This window comes from Engystomops pustulosus, chromosome 2, assembly GCF_040894005.1.
Source record: "Engystomops pustulosus chromosome 2, aEngPut4.maternal, whole genome shotgun sequence".
Classification (NCBI taxonomy): Eukaryota; Metazoa; Chordata; class Amphibia; order Anura; family Leptodactylidae; genus Engystomops; species Engystomops pustulosus.
In genome coordinates this window covers 171,191,618-171,207,736 of record NC_092412.1, presented here as the reverse complement: position 1 = coordinate 171,207,736, position 16,119 = coordinate 171,191,618, and the positions used below count along the sequence as shown (strand labels likewise).

The following is a 16,119-nucleotide window of genomic DNA, read 5'->3' as shown; positions in this document are numbered from 1 at the left end:
TTCTCCATAGATCTCTCTCCCACTCTCTTGCTCCTCAACTTAGGTTGTTCTCGGACTAGCTGGGGGCTTGATAGGGCAATAAGTCCACAATAGCAGCACCACAAGACATCAGATGATGATTATCGGGATCCAAACCTAGTAGGAGATAGAAATTACTCACGTTAGTACACATTATTGGCTGGGTTGTACTGATACTGAGTTGCACCAGGTGCCATAGTAACCAGCACATTATCAGTCCCTTTAGCAATTACTTCAGCTGGTGTGGGAAGACCTTAGGGCTGTTTTTCACATACTTTTGTTCCATCTGAGTGTCCAAAACCTTCAGGACCTTATACAATCAGGGGTTTAGGAGCCTCTCCTTTTAGCTAGGGTGATTTTTGGTATGACAAGACTGGCAATTATTCTATCTTCTCTCCCTCATGAATTCCCAATGCTTCTATCTCAGTGTTATATAAAATCACACTAATTTCACCTCAGTAATCAACATCTATTACCTCATTACTTACCTGCACACCACGTAAACTCAAGCTGGATTGTCCCAGGATTATTTCTTGAGTTCCCCCTGGGATTCTGTATTACTTCACATGGATTGTTTTTGTAGCTCTAGGGATTTCAACAAGTTTCATCTTTAATTTTCCTATCACAACTGGATTAACTTTCACAAATTTTACTTCAAAAGCAAACTTCCTGTTATGCAGCTGCAACTGCATAGCCCTTAAAATGTCTATATCTATAATATATTCAGGGACTGGGACTAGAACAACAATGCTACAATAAAACACTATACTGTTTGACAGGAAGATTCCCTATTTTTAGCCAGATTTTTGTTCAAGTGCATATGATTTTCTGATACCAAGCCCTGTAATAGTCACTCAGAGTGCCCAGAGTGTTTGCTTGGATTTCCATAAATAAGTGTAGCCTCTGCCCCGTATCTACTTAAGCAAATACATTTCAATAATTTTTGTGTCTTTAATCAATTAGCAAATTTACATGGGGTCAGGCATTCTACACTTCTACACCGTGGGCTTGGCTATTCTGTCAGTCATATAACTCCTGGGAAGAATTTTCCCAAAACAACCCACTTTCTCCTGAGCCTTGTAATCGGATAACAGTGCCTTCACTTCTTTAAACAAGTTAGTGGCTGGGACATGATTTAGACAAGTTATTTGCTCTCTTCTGACAATTGGTTTGGCAATTAACTGCGGAGGGTCTATGATTGTATCAGAGGGATCTTCCCAATCATCATTCCCCTTTGAATCACCTGAGTTGTCCTGATCCATTGAAAAGAACACCAAGGCATCAAGTTGGGAAGGGTTACAATCAATCCCGGCACAAGAAACTGCCAAAGCCACCCTGTGCTTCTTTATCTTCCCTCGCCGCTTTCTGTATTTATATCGGGCTGCCCTTACAAATGCCTCTTCTGACACATTTTTATACAGAAACACTCTGTCAGCCAACATCTGCTGCTGATATCTATGCATAGTTTTCTGAGACTGTAGAGTTAACGGCGGCTGTTCTAATTCACTGACAAGATTCCCATCTACCAGGCTACAATTAGTTAACTGTTCCTTCCTGCTTTCACTTAATCCAGTAGTTTTAGCCCATTCCTTCACTAAAATTGAGTAAGGAGCCTGCTCCCAACCCAAAATACGCTTAAAAATTTTACTCATGGCTTATCAACTTACAACTCTGTCCAGCATCATTGATGACCTTCCAGCAGGTAGGGATATTCACGGACTATCACCAAGCAGTAGAATGACAGGTATTGACAGGTATCATCAGGTCTTGAGGCGTCCCACAAATACCCAAGCAGTATAGCATCAGTCAATAGCTAGCTCTCAACTCTCTCAAATCCCACCGCTGGGTGATAGTACGGAAGTTTTATACCCCATGTCTGTGCGTCACCAAACTATATGGAAAAACATATGTATGCACATGTTTTCTCTCATTATTCTCCTAATGGTATAGTTTCCCATGAAAGTGGCCAGATTTCATTGGAAAGCATCCCAGGAGATGAGCGCATTCCAAAAAATAGGCGCATCCCAGCAGGTGTGTAAACAGAGTGCCAAATAAGGATAAGAATATGTCAAACTTAATGAGAATAAAAATGTCAAATATAATGAGGATCAAAATATGTTGATTTGGGCTCATTCACAGTTGAAATAAGGTTACATGAACTGTCTTATCTCAAGAGCAGACATGTTGTATCTTCAACTCCATTTTGGTTTTCCATTACAGCTAAAAATACGACCTTTGGGTGTAACACTTTACCATTGATTAATAGAGTGGTACTGTATTACCTGTGTGAGCACTGAATAGCACCTTATAAACCAACGGTTAAAGAGTATATTGAAGGGATTTTTCCATAGGGCATTTCCAGAGATGGAACACACATCTCTAAAATTAAGTCACAATGTTGTTTCTTGAAGTTTCCTATCCTCAGCTGCTGAAGCAGAATGTCTATAGTGGTCAGGGTTCTGCCTTCTGTATGAATAGTTATTTTGTAGAGTGTTTAATTCCATTTTCTTATTCATTGTAGGTGACTTAGAGTCAAACACACAGGATTCACAGTCCACAAGTACAGAACCACAAGCATCTGCACAAGCATCTGCATCACATTCATCTTCTGTAAATCCAGCGCCCAATAATGTTGAAGAAAGGTCATCTGAGAAAATGCATAAAGAGTCTTTATCTGATAAACCTAGTGCTCCTTCTGGTGAGAATATTATTTATAAATATATGTGAATGTATTGACGAACATTCTTTTTCTCAAAAGACATGGAAAGCAGTGCATCCGTTCTCTATAACGTAACCCTTAAAATCATAGTTCTGCACAACTCCTCCCTTCTTCACTCACACAAAGACAGTGCTCACAGCATGGTGAGCAGTGGGGGGAGGACGGAGCTGTACAGGAGCACAAATGTGGGGGCTGAGAGCTGAGGAGTGAGTGAGCAGCACAGACAAGTCACATGTTTTTTTTTTAAATGCAGCCAAACCAAAAAAACCTGGGAACAGGATTCTGTCAGGGTGCACTGTAGGTTAAAACACACAATTATAATGTAATGTACATGCCCAGAAAAGGCAGAAAAACATATTTGCAATCCAGCTGTAATGGGCTTCTGTCTTTAGTGAAAATGAGATCCATGGTGACAGGTTCCCTTTAAATAAAAGTCTTTTGCTACCTTTAGCTACCCTAAAGTGAACCTTTCACCAGAAATGTCATTTTTAGCTGGTGTCAAGTTATTCTTATGATATGTAAAGAAAAATTCAGCGAGGAATCTAAATAAGGTTTCAAAAAAAAAGAAAAAACATCAAAAACTGACTTTTAATCAACAAATTAATAAGCCATGTGCACATATAGATAGAAGAAAGAAAAAGCCATTGACGCATTTCGGAAACTAATCCTTAGTCATAGTGGTGTGTACACATGTGGAAGCAGAGGGCATTTAACAGGTAAGGAAACACCTACGGAGGAGGAGATCAGGAAATGACATGGAAGATCAAACACATGGGAAAAGAAAAAATACACCAACAATAGATGAAAATATATAAATAATACAGAAAAAGATATACACTCACCGGCCACTTTAATAGGCGCACCTGTCCAACTGCTCGTTAACACTTAATTTCTAATCAGCCAATCATATGGCGGCAACTAGCATTTAGCACTAGCACATGCATTTAGGCATGTAGACATGGTCAAGACAATCTCCTGTAGTTCAAACCGAGCATCAGTATGGGGAAGAAAGGTGATTTGAGTGCCTTTGAACGTGGCATGGTTGTTGGTGCCAGAAGGGCTGGTCTGAGTATTTCAGAAACTGCTGATCTACTGGGATTTTCATGCACACCCATCTCTAGGGTTTACAGGGAATGGTCCGAAAAAGAAAAAATATCCAGTGAGCGGCAGTTCTGTGGGCGGAAATGCCTTGTTGATGCCAGAGGTCAGAGGAGAATGGGCAGACTGCTTCGAGCTGATAGAAAGGCAACAGTGACTCAAATCGCCACCCGTTACAACCAAGGTAGGCAGAAGAGCATCTCTGAACGCACAGTACGTCGAACTTTGAGGCAGATGGGCTACAGCAGCAGAAGACCACACCGGGTGCCACTCCTTTCAGCGAAGAACAGGAAACTGAGGCTACAATTTGCACAAGCTCATCGAAATTGGACAGTAGAAGATTGGAAAAACGTTGCCTGGTCTGATGAGTCTCGATTTCTGCTGCGACATTCGGATGGTAGGGTCAGAATTTGGCGTCAACAACATGAAAGCATGGATCCATCCTGCCTTGTATCAACGGTTTAGGCTGGTGGTGGTGGTGTCATGGTGTGGGGAATATTTTCTTGCCACTCTTTGGGCCCCTTGGTACCAATTGAGCATCGTTGCAACGCCACAGCCTACCTGAGTATTGTTGCTGACCATGTCCATCCCTTTATGACCACAATGTACCCAACATCTGATGCTACTTTCAGCAGGATAATGCGCCATGTCATAAAGCTGGAATCATCTCAGACTGGTTTCTTGAACATGACAATGAGTTCACTGTACTCAAATGGCCTCCACAGTCACCAGATCTCAATCCAATAGAGCATCTTTGGGATGTGGTGGAACGGGAGATTCGCATCATGGATGTGCAGCCGACAAATCTGCGGCAACCGTGTGATGCCATCATATCAATATGGACCAAAATCTGAGGAATGCTTCCAGCACCTTGTTGAATCTATGCCACGAAGAATTGAGGCAGTTCTGAAGGCAAAAGGGGGTCCAACCCGTTACTAGCATGGTGTACCTAATAAAGTGGCCGGTGAGTGTATATACACGGAGGTAATTGGTAACAAAAGAAATAATTTGTATTATTATAAGAACAGGGAGAAATGTAGTAAAAATGCATGAGATCGGATCTCAGATTCAGGGCATGGGGGTGGCTGATTTTCAGAGTGAGTATCCAGAAAGCTTCCCTGGTAAGTAAAATTTTTCGCCAATCCCCTCCGTGTTTAGGTGCAAATACTCTATTAATGGTAATAGCTGACATGTGAGAGAGAACCATTATGGCCAATTTTAAAATGTTTTGCTACATTGGACAAAGATGTTTTGTTTGCATCATTTGCATGCTTGTATAGACGAGTTTTGAATTTTCTGATTGTACAACCCCACATATTGTACATTGGAGTTTACAGTCTGCGAGAGTCTTAAGACTTTAGCGCCAAGCATTTTGGAACTCTTTTTTTTTTGTGTTACTTTGGCCCACATATTGTGGGTGTGAGAGAGTATAATTAAATATACCACATGGTGGCTATCACAATTAACATATTTGTTGATGTTAAAAGTCATGGGGTTAGGGGAGGTGTATCTTTGAAAAGTAGCAGTTTTTTGCATAAATTTCCAAGAATTGCACCTATTCTGACCACATTTAAAATTTCCTTTTTAATGTAACCTGGTAGATGTATTAGTATTGTTTGTACTGGAGTACATATTAGGTGATATGATGTTGCCAATTGTGGTGGCTCGTTTTGCAACAAATTGTACTTTATTGAACAATATTTGTTTTACAATAGAATCCTGGTACAAAAGGGGCAGATTGTTTTGTATGATACTTTTGACCATAGGAAAATCTTTGATATACAGTATGTGGTACTGAAAACGATTTTATTTGAAGTGGGCTGTTTTGCCCTACTTTTCTGAGAAAAGAGATATTCTGCGTGTGGTTTAGCAGCTACTATGTGTTTGGCTCGTTCCAAAGTATGTGTACTGTAACCCCTTCTTTTGGAGCGGGTATCCATTAGTTTGGTTTCAGCAATATACATGTCTGATGTGGAGCAAGAACGACATGCTCTGACGTATTCGCCTACTGCAAAATTTCTGGTAATATGTCTGGGATGGCATGACTTGGCATGGAGGGTAGTATTTCCTGAGGTAGGTTTTCTATTTAGACATGTAGAAACTGATTTAGAGTAGGTATGAACAGTTAGCTTGATATCCAAGGAATCAATGGTTTTATTATTGTATTGGTGGGTGAACTTAAGATTTAAGGTGTTAATATTGATGTATTGTATGAATTTGGAAATATTGGACGTGTCGTCAGACCATACAAGGATGCAATCATCTATGCATCTTCCATACCATTTATGGAATTGGCAAAAGGATTAGAATTGGAGAAGATGTGGAATTCCTCCAACCATGCTATGTATAAGTTGGCCAATGAGGGAGAAAATTTTGCCCCCATTGGACGGTTGTACCTGTTAAAAAAAAAATTTTTAAGGAAAAAAAAATGTGAGAAATCTTAGAACATCAAGAATGAACTCTTGTAGTACACCAGAATAGTTACTGTATTTTCCCAGGTGATGGGCTGCCGCTAAAATGGCTAAATTATGGGGAATGTAGCAGAAATCTGGAGTGACTCTATATCACTAGTCTGTCAAAGTTCGTCAGCTGAGCCAGGTGGATATAGAGGGAGCAAAGGGAGAGACAAGAGGCGCTGACCTCGTGAAATACGTAATGAAACTAGATAATGGTAATGGAGAGTTGCTCACCTTAAAGTAGATAGAAAAGGCATAAGGGATCCCATGTAGCAGCCGTTGATCTCCTGGTTGTAAACAGTCCCCGGTCCAGAGTACGGGGTTGTCTAGTCAGTATACTGGTGATCCCAATCGGAAAGGCAGGAATCGATCTGGCGCTTGGGGGAACAAATGTAAAACCTCTAGGGACCAATTGCGTTCCAAAAAACTTTGAGGTTTATTGATAAAAAGTTATTAAAAAATTACAGGTGCAACGCGTTTCGGCTCAGTACATGAGCCTTCGTCAGGCATGAAGTTACATGGTATATGACAGGTTTATATACACATATGTAACACCGGGAATTAACCCGGGTGAAGACACGATCTATTACGTCACAGATTTATGTAACAAATTTTACACAAATAAAACATATAAAATATAAAAAATGCATCACAGATGAGGGGAGATATGTGCATCTATAGTTCCAGTTACATGAGGGGATGAATATGAGTGTGATATTAATAGATCCAAAGGACTGGGTAACACCGGAGACTCAAAACGAGGACCGATGTCACCGGAAGTTGATCTATACGAGTAGCCTAGTTTGTGCTTGGTAGCGGATTGCCGTGGTAACTTTAGACGCTTCTTCTGGCGTGGAGGTTGCTAAGTTACCCAGAGAGTTGACTATGACGTAGGTTACTACGGAAGCCTAAAAAGGCCAAAAAGCTAAGAGAGAGCTCGTGCAGCGCGATGGAACAAAAGTGTTCTACAGCGCGAAGTCGCTCGCGCTGTATGATAGAACCAGGACGCTATCGGCGGTCGTCAGGGAAACAGAAGAACGAGACGGGTAAGTGGTGCCTTAGCTGTTAGTAAAGAGACCATGAAGGTAAGGTGGTGAAAACTAGTATGATTCAAGTGGATTCTATTATGGCATTTAAGCCATTTGGATGTAATGTCCCTAATTTAAAAATCCAATATGATTCTCGTCTGTTGAGTGTTTTGACTCTATTGTTACAGTCTATGGGTATTTGTTCAATAGGGGTAAGGGTTAGTTTTTCAAAGGTACAGTCACTTGCCAGTGTCAGGTGTTTAGATAAACTTTGTTTCAAGAATCCCATCTTGGTTTTATGCCTATGACCATTCATCCTTACCCTCAGGGTTTGGATAGTGCGACCTACATATTGCAGGCTGCAAGTACAGTTAATAAGATATATGACATAGTCAGAAGCACAGGTGAGTACTTGTTTGATTTGGAAGATTTCTCCCGTGTGGAGTGATTTAAAAGATGAGGTTCCTGTGGTGATCATGTCACAGCAGAGACATTTTTTATGGCCACACTTCTTTATGCCTTTTTTCTTTACTACTCCAAAATGATTTTGAGTGTCGGCTGACTTTAATCTGCTTGGGGCGAGGATGTTCTTAAGTGTTGTAGCCTTACGGAAGGTAATTTGGGGTCTTTTGGGTATAATCCCTTCCAGGTGGGGGTCTTTTAGCAGAATTCCCCAGTGTTTACTGAGGATTCTTCGTATTTCCTTATTCCCTTTGTCGAACGTAGTAATGAAATTTGAGTGAAAAAGATTTATTTGGGAAGGTTTTTTTATGGGTGTTTATTCTGTCTTTCTTTTTTTGTAGAAGTTCATTTTGCTGTGTCATTAGATTCTTTTTAAAAGCTTCTTCTACGAGTCTCCATGCCCGTGAGCCCTCTCCATGCAGCGCGACCCGACCGCCGCCGTGAATACACGGCGGGCGGTCGGGATTACCGGCGTATAAGACGACCCCAGAGAAGACAGAAGATTTTTCTGTCTTCAAAAGTCGTCTTATACGCCGGTATATATGGTACTTACATTTGTTGTTGTATATGTCAGTGTGCACGCAGACATATTTATGACACTATTTTGAATGAAAGTCAAGTTGTTGTTGCGTGTTTTGTGATGCTGAAATCTTGTTTTTATGTTTGCGGCTGGCCCGCCTTCTGTATCTTTTGTTTTTGTCAGAGTTCTATTGTTTTCTGATTTTTTTTTACTCAGATGCTCAGGAAATCATGGCCATGCTAAACGATGTTTCCACCTATATGAAATTAGAGAAGAACCCAACAGAATGCTTCCGTAAAAAAATGTATTAATGTTGCATAAAGGTAAATCCCTAAATGAAAAAACAGCTGAAGCCCTGTTGCCAGCTCACCCTATGACTCCTATCTTGTACAACTTGCCCAAAACACACAAGGAGGTTTCCCCCCTCCTATGCGACCCATAATATCTGGGGTAGGCTCTTTTACTGAACAGCTAGGTAAATGGTTGGAAAATATGCTACAGCCTCTGATGTTACATATTCTGGGGTATATTAAAGATAGTTCTAAAAAGTATGCCTAATTCTCAGTGGAATGATAATTTATGTTGGGTGACATGTGACGTATCTTCTCTTTATACTGCCATTCTAGCAGTAGCCCATCACATGGGAAAATACAGTAACTGTTCTGGTGTAATACAAGAGTTCTTGATGTTCTAAGATTTCTCACAAGTTTTTTTTTCCTTTGACAAAATTTTTTTTTTACAGGTACAACCGTCCAATGGCAAAATTTTCTCCCTCATTGGCCAGCCTATACATGGCATGGCGGGAGGAATTCCACATCTTCTCCAATTATAATCCTTTTGCCAATTCCATAAAATGGTATGGAAGATACATAGATGATTGCATCCTTGTATGGTCTAAAGATATGACCAATGTTTCCAAATTCATACATCAATATTAACACCTTAAATCTTAAGTTCACCCACCAATACAATAAAAAAAACATTGATTTCATGGATATCACGCTAACTGGTCACACCTCCTCTAATTTAGTTTCTACATGTCTATATAGAAAACCTACCTCAGGAAATACTACCTTCCATGCCAAGTCCTGCCATCCCAAACATATTACCAGAAATTTAGCGGTTGGTCGATAACATCAGAGCATGTCGTTCTTGTTCCACATCAGACATGTATATTGCTGAAACCAAAATAATGGATAACCGCTTCAAAAGGGGTTACAGTACACATACTTTGGAATGAGCCAAACACATAGTAGCTGCTAAACCACATACAGAATATCTCTTTTCTCAGAAAAGTAGGGCAAAACAGCCCACTTCAAATAAAATCATTTTCAGTACCACATATAGCCCACCCGATTTGTGTCGCCACAATACCCTTTTAAATGCAGCGCAAATCGGTAATCGTTGAAATATCCGAAGTTTGTATGGTCCGTGGACCCTTAGTAAATGAGCCCCATATTGTCTAATGGAGTACAATTTGTTGCAAAAAGGGCCACCACAATTGGCAACATCACATTATCTAATATGTTCTCTGGTACAAACAATACTAGTACATCTACCTGGTTACATCTAAAAGGACATTTTAAATGTGATCGGCATAGGTGCAACTCTTGCAAATTTATGCAAAAAACTGCTACTTTCAAAGCTACACCACCCCTAACATCAACAAATATGTTAATTGTGAATTTTTACTACATTTCTCCCTGTTTCATAGTTTCATAGTTTCTACGGTTGAAAAAAGACACTTGTCCATCAAGTTCAACCAAGGAAGGGAAGGGATTGGATGAGGAAGGGATTCAGGGGAAACAATTCTAAATAACATAACCATCAATGTTATTTAGGTGTAAAAAGGCATCTAGACCCTTCTTGAAGCTCTCCGCTGTCCCTGCTGTGACCAGCGCCTGAGGCAGGCTATTCCACAGATTGACCGTTCTCATAGTAAAAAAGCCCTGTCGCCTCCGGTGATTAAACCTTGGTTTCTCCAAACGGAGACAGTGCCCCCTCGTCTTTTGATTTGATCTAATCTGAAACAACTTACCACCATATTTTTTGTATGGACCATTCATATATTTAAATAAATTAATCATGTCCCCTCGTAGTCGTCTCTTTTCCAGACTAAATAAATCTAGTTGTTTTAATCTTTCCTCATAACTGAGACCCTCCATACCCCTTATCATTTTTGTGGCTCTACGTTGAACCCTCTCCAGCTCCAGGGCATCCTTTTTATGGACCGGTGCCCAGAACTGGACAGCATATTCCAGGTGTGGCCGAACCAGTGCCTTGTATAGTGGTAATATTACATCCCTATCACGAGAGTCCATACCACTTTTGATACATGACAAGATCCTACTGGCTTTAGAGGCAGCTGATTGACATTGCATGCTGTTATTCAATTTATGATCTACTAGTACCCCCAGGTCCTTCTCAACAAGGGACTCTCCCAGATTTACTCCCCCAAGGACATATTTTGCCTTTGGATTATTGGCCCCCAGGTGCATAACCTTACATTTATCCACATTAAACCTCATTTGCCAAGTGGATGACCAAACATTCAGTTTGTCCAAGTCACCCTGCAGCCTATGAACATCCTCCATAGACTGTATTACACTACACAGTTTGGTGTCATCTGCAAAAATAGACACAGTGCTATTAATTCCTACCTCTATATCATTAATAAATATATTAAATAGTAGTGGGCCAAGCACAGAACCCTGGGGTACACCACTCATAACTGGTGACCATTCCGAGTAGGAATCATTGACCACAACTCTCTGGATACGATCCTTCAGCCAGTTTTCAATCCAATTGCAAATGATTTCTGCCAAACCAATAGTCCTAATTTTACCCATCAGGCGTCTATGAGGGACAGTGTCAAATGCCTTTGCAAAGTCCAAGAACACAATATCCACAGCTGCTCCTCCATCCAGGCACCTGCTCACCTCTTCATAGAAGCAGATAAGGTTAGTTTGACAACTTCTATTCTTAGTAAACCCATGCTGGCTGTCACTTATTATACTATTTGATGTCACATACTCCAGTATGTAGTCTTTTACTAACCCTTCCAATACTTTCCCCACAATGGAAGTTAAGCTTACAGGCCTGTAATTGCCAGGCGAAGTTGTAGAGCCCTTTTTATATATTGGCACCACATTTGCCTTGCGCCAGTCACTTGGCACCACACCAGACATTACAGAATCCCTGAAGATTTTAGCCAGCGGTACAGCAATAACAGAACTGAGTTCTTTAAGAACTCTGGGGTGTAACCCATCTGGTCCAGGAGCTTTGTACACATTGATTTTATTGAGCTTAGATTGGATAATGTCTACATTTAGCCAGCCTAGTATATCACAGGATCCATGACCCGCACTGACACCACCCAAGTCAGAAGTTCTCTCTTCTATTGTATAAACGGAGCTAAAAAACCTATTAAGTATCTCCGCCTTCTCCTGGTCTCCAGTCACCGATGCCCCATTTTCAGAATAAAGGGGTCCAACCTGTTGTGACCCATTTTTTTTTGCATTGATATACCTAAAAAATTTCTTGGGATTTGTTTTGCTATCTTTAGCTACCTGTCTTTCATTTTGTATTTTGGCTGATTTGATTTCTTTTTTACAGATTTTGGTAAGTTTTTTGTAAGTATTGAAAGCCTCAGGTGACCCGTCAGATTTATATTTTTTAAATGCCCTCTTTTTCTCATTAATTGCCCTTTTAACTGTAGCTGTAAGCCACGCGGGGTGTAATCTAGCCCGTCTATACTTGTTACCTATTGGAATAAATTTAGAAGTATAAAAACCCAGGATAGATTTGAATTTCTCCCATTTAACATTAGTATCACCATGTGACAGTATCTGATCCCAGTCTATATCCTGTATTGCAGCCCTGAATTTTTGGAAATTAGCCCTCTTAAAATTCAAAGTTTTCGATTTTCCCACCTGTTTCTGCTTTTTAAAGTTTAAGAGGAAAATAATTATATTATGATCGCTGTTCCCAAGGGGTTCCCTGATACTGACATTTTGGACAATCTCCTCATTGTTAGAAATCACAAGGTCCAACAATGCGTCACCTCTTGTGGGATCTTCTACAAGCTGCAACATAAAATTATCCTGCAGAAAGTTGATAAAATGTCTCCCCTTCATAGATGAAGACGAGCCCTGACCCCAATTTATATTTGGTTCATTGTTGGTGTTTTTTTTCTTTTCCCATGTGTTTGATCTTCCACGTCATTTCCTGATCTCTTCCTCCGTATGTGTTCCCTTACCTGTTAAATGCCTTCTGCTTCCACATGTGTATGCACCACCTTTTCACATTGCTGTCGAGCGGCAAGGCCCACTTTCTTCTTTTGTGAGACTACGGAGATACGATCTACACATATCACTGCTTTGTGGGCCTCCCAAAGAATTGCATTGGATGGGGCAGTGGGGTTGTTATTCCCAAATTAGTTCACTAGGCATTGATTAAGTTCCGTACACTTTGCTGGGTTGGAGATCAAAGTCTCGTTGAGTCTCCAATGTAGTGGGTGGTGGATGGGTATAGTGAAATCAAGCTCAAGTAGGATCGGTGCATGGTCAGACCAGGTGATGGACCCAATAGTACATTTTTGCAGTGTTGAACCAAAATGGAGACCTCACTGAAGAAATAGTCAATGCGAGGTGGGAGAAAAAAGTGTAGGTCATGTAGGTCCACAGGTCATACAATTCATAGAGGCAAATCAGTTTACGCAAGTATGCAAGCCTACTGCCAGACGGTGGGTCTGCCGTGGCGGAGGGTGGCCTGCTATTGAAAATCTGTCCCATCATTCTGAAAAGGGAACGTTAAAGGGGAGTACCTCTATAGCTCGTCAGTTGTGATAGGAAAGCAAGTTGCCCTGAGTTTGGTTGTATATGCTGCAAAAAACTATAGGTTGTCCCTCTAGGGTGCCCTGAACAATGATATATCTACCTTCCCGATCTGACTGCACTTTAGAGACCTTTCTTATTTTGAGAACTTGCTAAGTACGCCTGTGGGTATCGCTGTCTTGCAAATCTACAAAAGCCTGACAGGTGTGTTTCCTGTAAAAATACTATATCAGGGGCCTGTTTTTTTCAATTCTTGCAGTAATAGATTGTGTTTAGTGTTAGAATTAAGCCCTTTAACATTAAGTGACAATATTCTCACCATTGTGTCGGATCATCTGGGGAAGGTTTATCTGCGGACCACGAGAGAGGCACAGGTACCCGTGCATGGGAGGCCCCTGCATAACTTTGCCAGGCTGCTCCTTCTATATACTGGGATATGCAGCTAGGAGACAGGAATTAAATTCAAAAACTGGTATCATAGTAACATCAAAAGCAACCAGGCACACCTTAGACCAAGGCAGAGGGACTATACCTTTGCCTCAGGGTGCCTGAATGACAAAGGTCATACCCGGTGTAGGGGGTCATGGCAAACACTCTGAGCTCGGACTCCAGAACGGCCCTCCCCTCGACCTGCTCAGTAAGTATAGGTCGGTAGAGCCTACCTCAACAGTTAAGCTAAATATATATAAACTTAATAATTAGCATATGGATAAACTATGAGCATTGGGGAGGCACCTCAGTTCAGCGTAGGCTGGGAATGATTGGAAGGCCTCTGAGCCCTTGTGGCCTGATCCTGACCACCTCTTCTTCTTGCTGGGACTTTCTGCCAGGTGGTTGATAAATGTGGATTTGGAGGGACAGCGGTCCATTATGATATTTCTGGGATCGAAATGTACAATGAGTTGCACAATTCCGGGAGGTCTGTAGATGTTTTGAGTAGGAGGGTTTTGGGGGGGGGGGGGTATTCTGAAAGCCATAGCTTTGGTATCAACAGTTTGGTTGCTGCAATAAGTGTCGTGGGCAGATCGTAATTTTTGGTATGAATGTTGTACTAGGTCTCCATAACAGGGTGTAAACTAATTTCTGTAGGGTGTAAAATAATTTCTGTAGGGTGTAAAATAATTTCTGTGTTGGATATTTTATTAATTTCATCTGATTTTATTCCAGAACAGAGCTATTTTCTGGCATGTCCACCAGATGTGATAAATGTCACCCCTGTCCCCTTTACATCTCCAGCATGTGTTAGGGATTTTACTGTCTATCGAGTGGAGCATGTGTGGTGGTCTGTACCATCTTGTAAAAAGCTTGTATGAATTTTCCTATATTCTCCCACACCTAGAGAAACCATGGGCGTTTGCTAGTACAGTTTTTTCTTCTCCTGGTGCCAGTGCAATTTCTTCGTTATCTTGCCATTTTGCTAAAGATGAGGGTGGGGTCTCAGATTTCTGTTCCAGGAGGTTGTTCCCTATCTTTGCTCCCAGCCCTCTACTGGAGTATGGTTCTTGCAGTTCTGTTAGCCATGACTCTCTAGGTGTCTGTGATAATCTTGCTAATATACGTGAGCACATCATGTTTATTCTGTGTGTTTGCAGAAAGTTTAGTAGGGGACTTCTATCCTTTATTTGATAAGTGCCGTCTTGTCTGGAGCAGCTAGTTTTAACTCCTTGACTGTGAAATCTTCCATTTGCTTCCAAATTGAAGAGTTTAATGGAAGGTTAGGATCTATAACCTGTGGCAACAGGAAAGCAGGCAACTCATCTGGGATCGGGGGCAGGAGGCTATATTTCTTTTGTATGGTCTGCCAAACCCTGATGGTGGAGGAGAGCAAGCAGCTATTATTACGTGTTATGTGCTTATGGGGTATACTGTAGATGTAGATATTCAGAATGCGTCAGCAAGGTTTGTTCTAATAGGGCACATAAAGAGGACGCCGGCGTCCTTTTTATGTGCCCCATTAGAACAAACCAGCGTTGTACATGTGTTATCCAATACATATTAGTAAGATCTGGGAGCCCTAGACCTCCTTTTTTCTTAGTTTGGATCTGTTGCATGTAGTGTAGTCTAGATTTTTTAAAAGCCCATGCAAAGGAGGAGAACAGTCTATGTGCATGGAGAAGGTATGATCTGGGGAGTGCAATGGGAATTGTATGGAGTAGATAGGTGAACTTAGGTACTGGCAGTCATCGGGTAACATACAAGATGGGGTCTTAAGTTGGGGTCTTAAGTTAAGTTGTTCTTAAGTTGAATTTGTATGCAAGTCGGAACTGTATATTTTATCATTGTAATCCCAGCCAGAACTTTTAGGTCTCTGTGACAATTGGATTTTAAATATGTTGGGTTGTCATAAGAATCAGGATTAACACTAAAGCTTCATTACAGACACCTTTGATAACTGTTACAGCTGATCAATGTAGCCTAGGACTAAAGCCCAATAAATGTCCAATATCCAGAGGTCCATTTGTAACTAGGGGTCGTATGTAAGTCAAGTGTTCTTAAGTAGGGGCCACCTGTATAATATATGTCCTGAGCATGTTGGCTCTACCTATCCAAGGCATAAAGGGTATGGCTAGTTGCCGAAGCTGGGCAGTACAGTAAATACTAAGTATACAGTAAAGTATACTAAGCTCTTGTAAAAAAAACAATTTTTTATCAAAGCCAACGAATGTTTGTTTGCTATCAGAGCTCCTGATCCTGGAGATTGCCAATGAACCCTGGCATCAGGGGATAAAATTTAAGATAAACCTACCAGCAGTGCATAGTATGAATTGCAGCAAGCTTTATAACTTGTAATAAACAGCTGAATGAAATATGTTGCCGTCAATGGATTGATCTGTTTGATATCTTGATTCTCTGAAGATGGAATCTCGGTAATGTAGGAGACAAAGTGGTTTTGGTGGTGATCCAGGTGGCAGCAGTCTGGAAGGGAATCTATGAGCCCTTTCTGTAGAAATAAAAGTTGGGAAAAGCCCCTTAGCTTATCTTG

At 41.0% G+C, this 16,119-nt stretch overlaps 1 protein-coding gene across 9 annotated transcripts in view; it reads left to right on the top strand.

Annotated features, from left to right (window-relative positions):
• Positions 1 to 16,119, top strand: part of DCAF6 (DDB1 and CUL4 associated factor 6) — a 737,604-nt gene that overhangs the window by 263,052 nt on the left and 458,433 nt on the right. For 8 of the 9 annotated variants that reach the window (XM_072137281.1, XM_072137275.1, XM_072137278.1 and 5 more), the window contains one exon: positions 2,540 to 2,716. The exons of the other annotated variant lie outside the window; for it this stretch is intronic. In XM_072137281.1, coding sequence (XP_071993382.1) covers positions 2,540 to 2,716 — 177 coding nt within the window. The remainder of the gene's footprint in view (positions 1 to 2,539; positions 2,717 to 16,119) is intronic. 9 annotated transcript variants of the gene reach the window in all.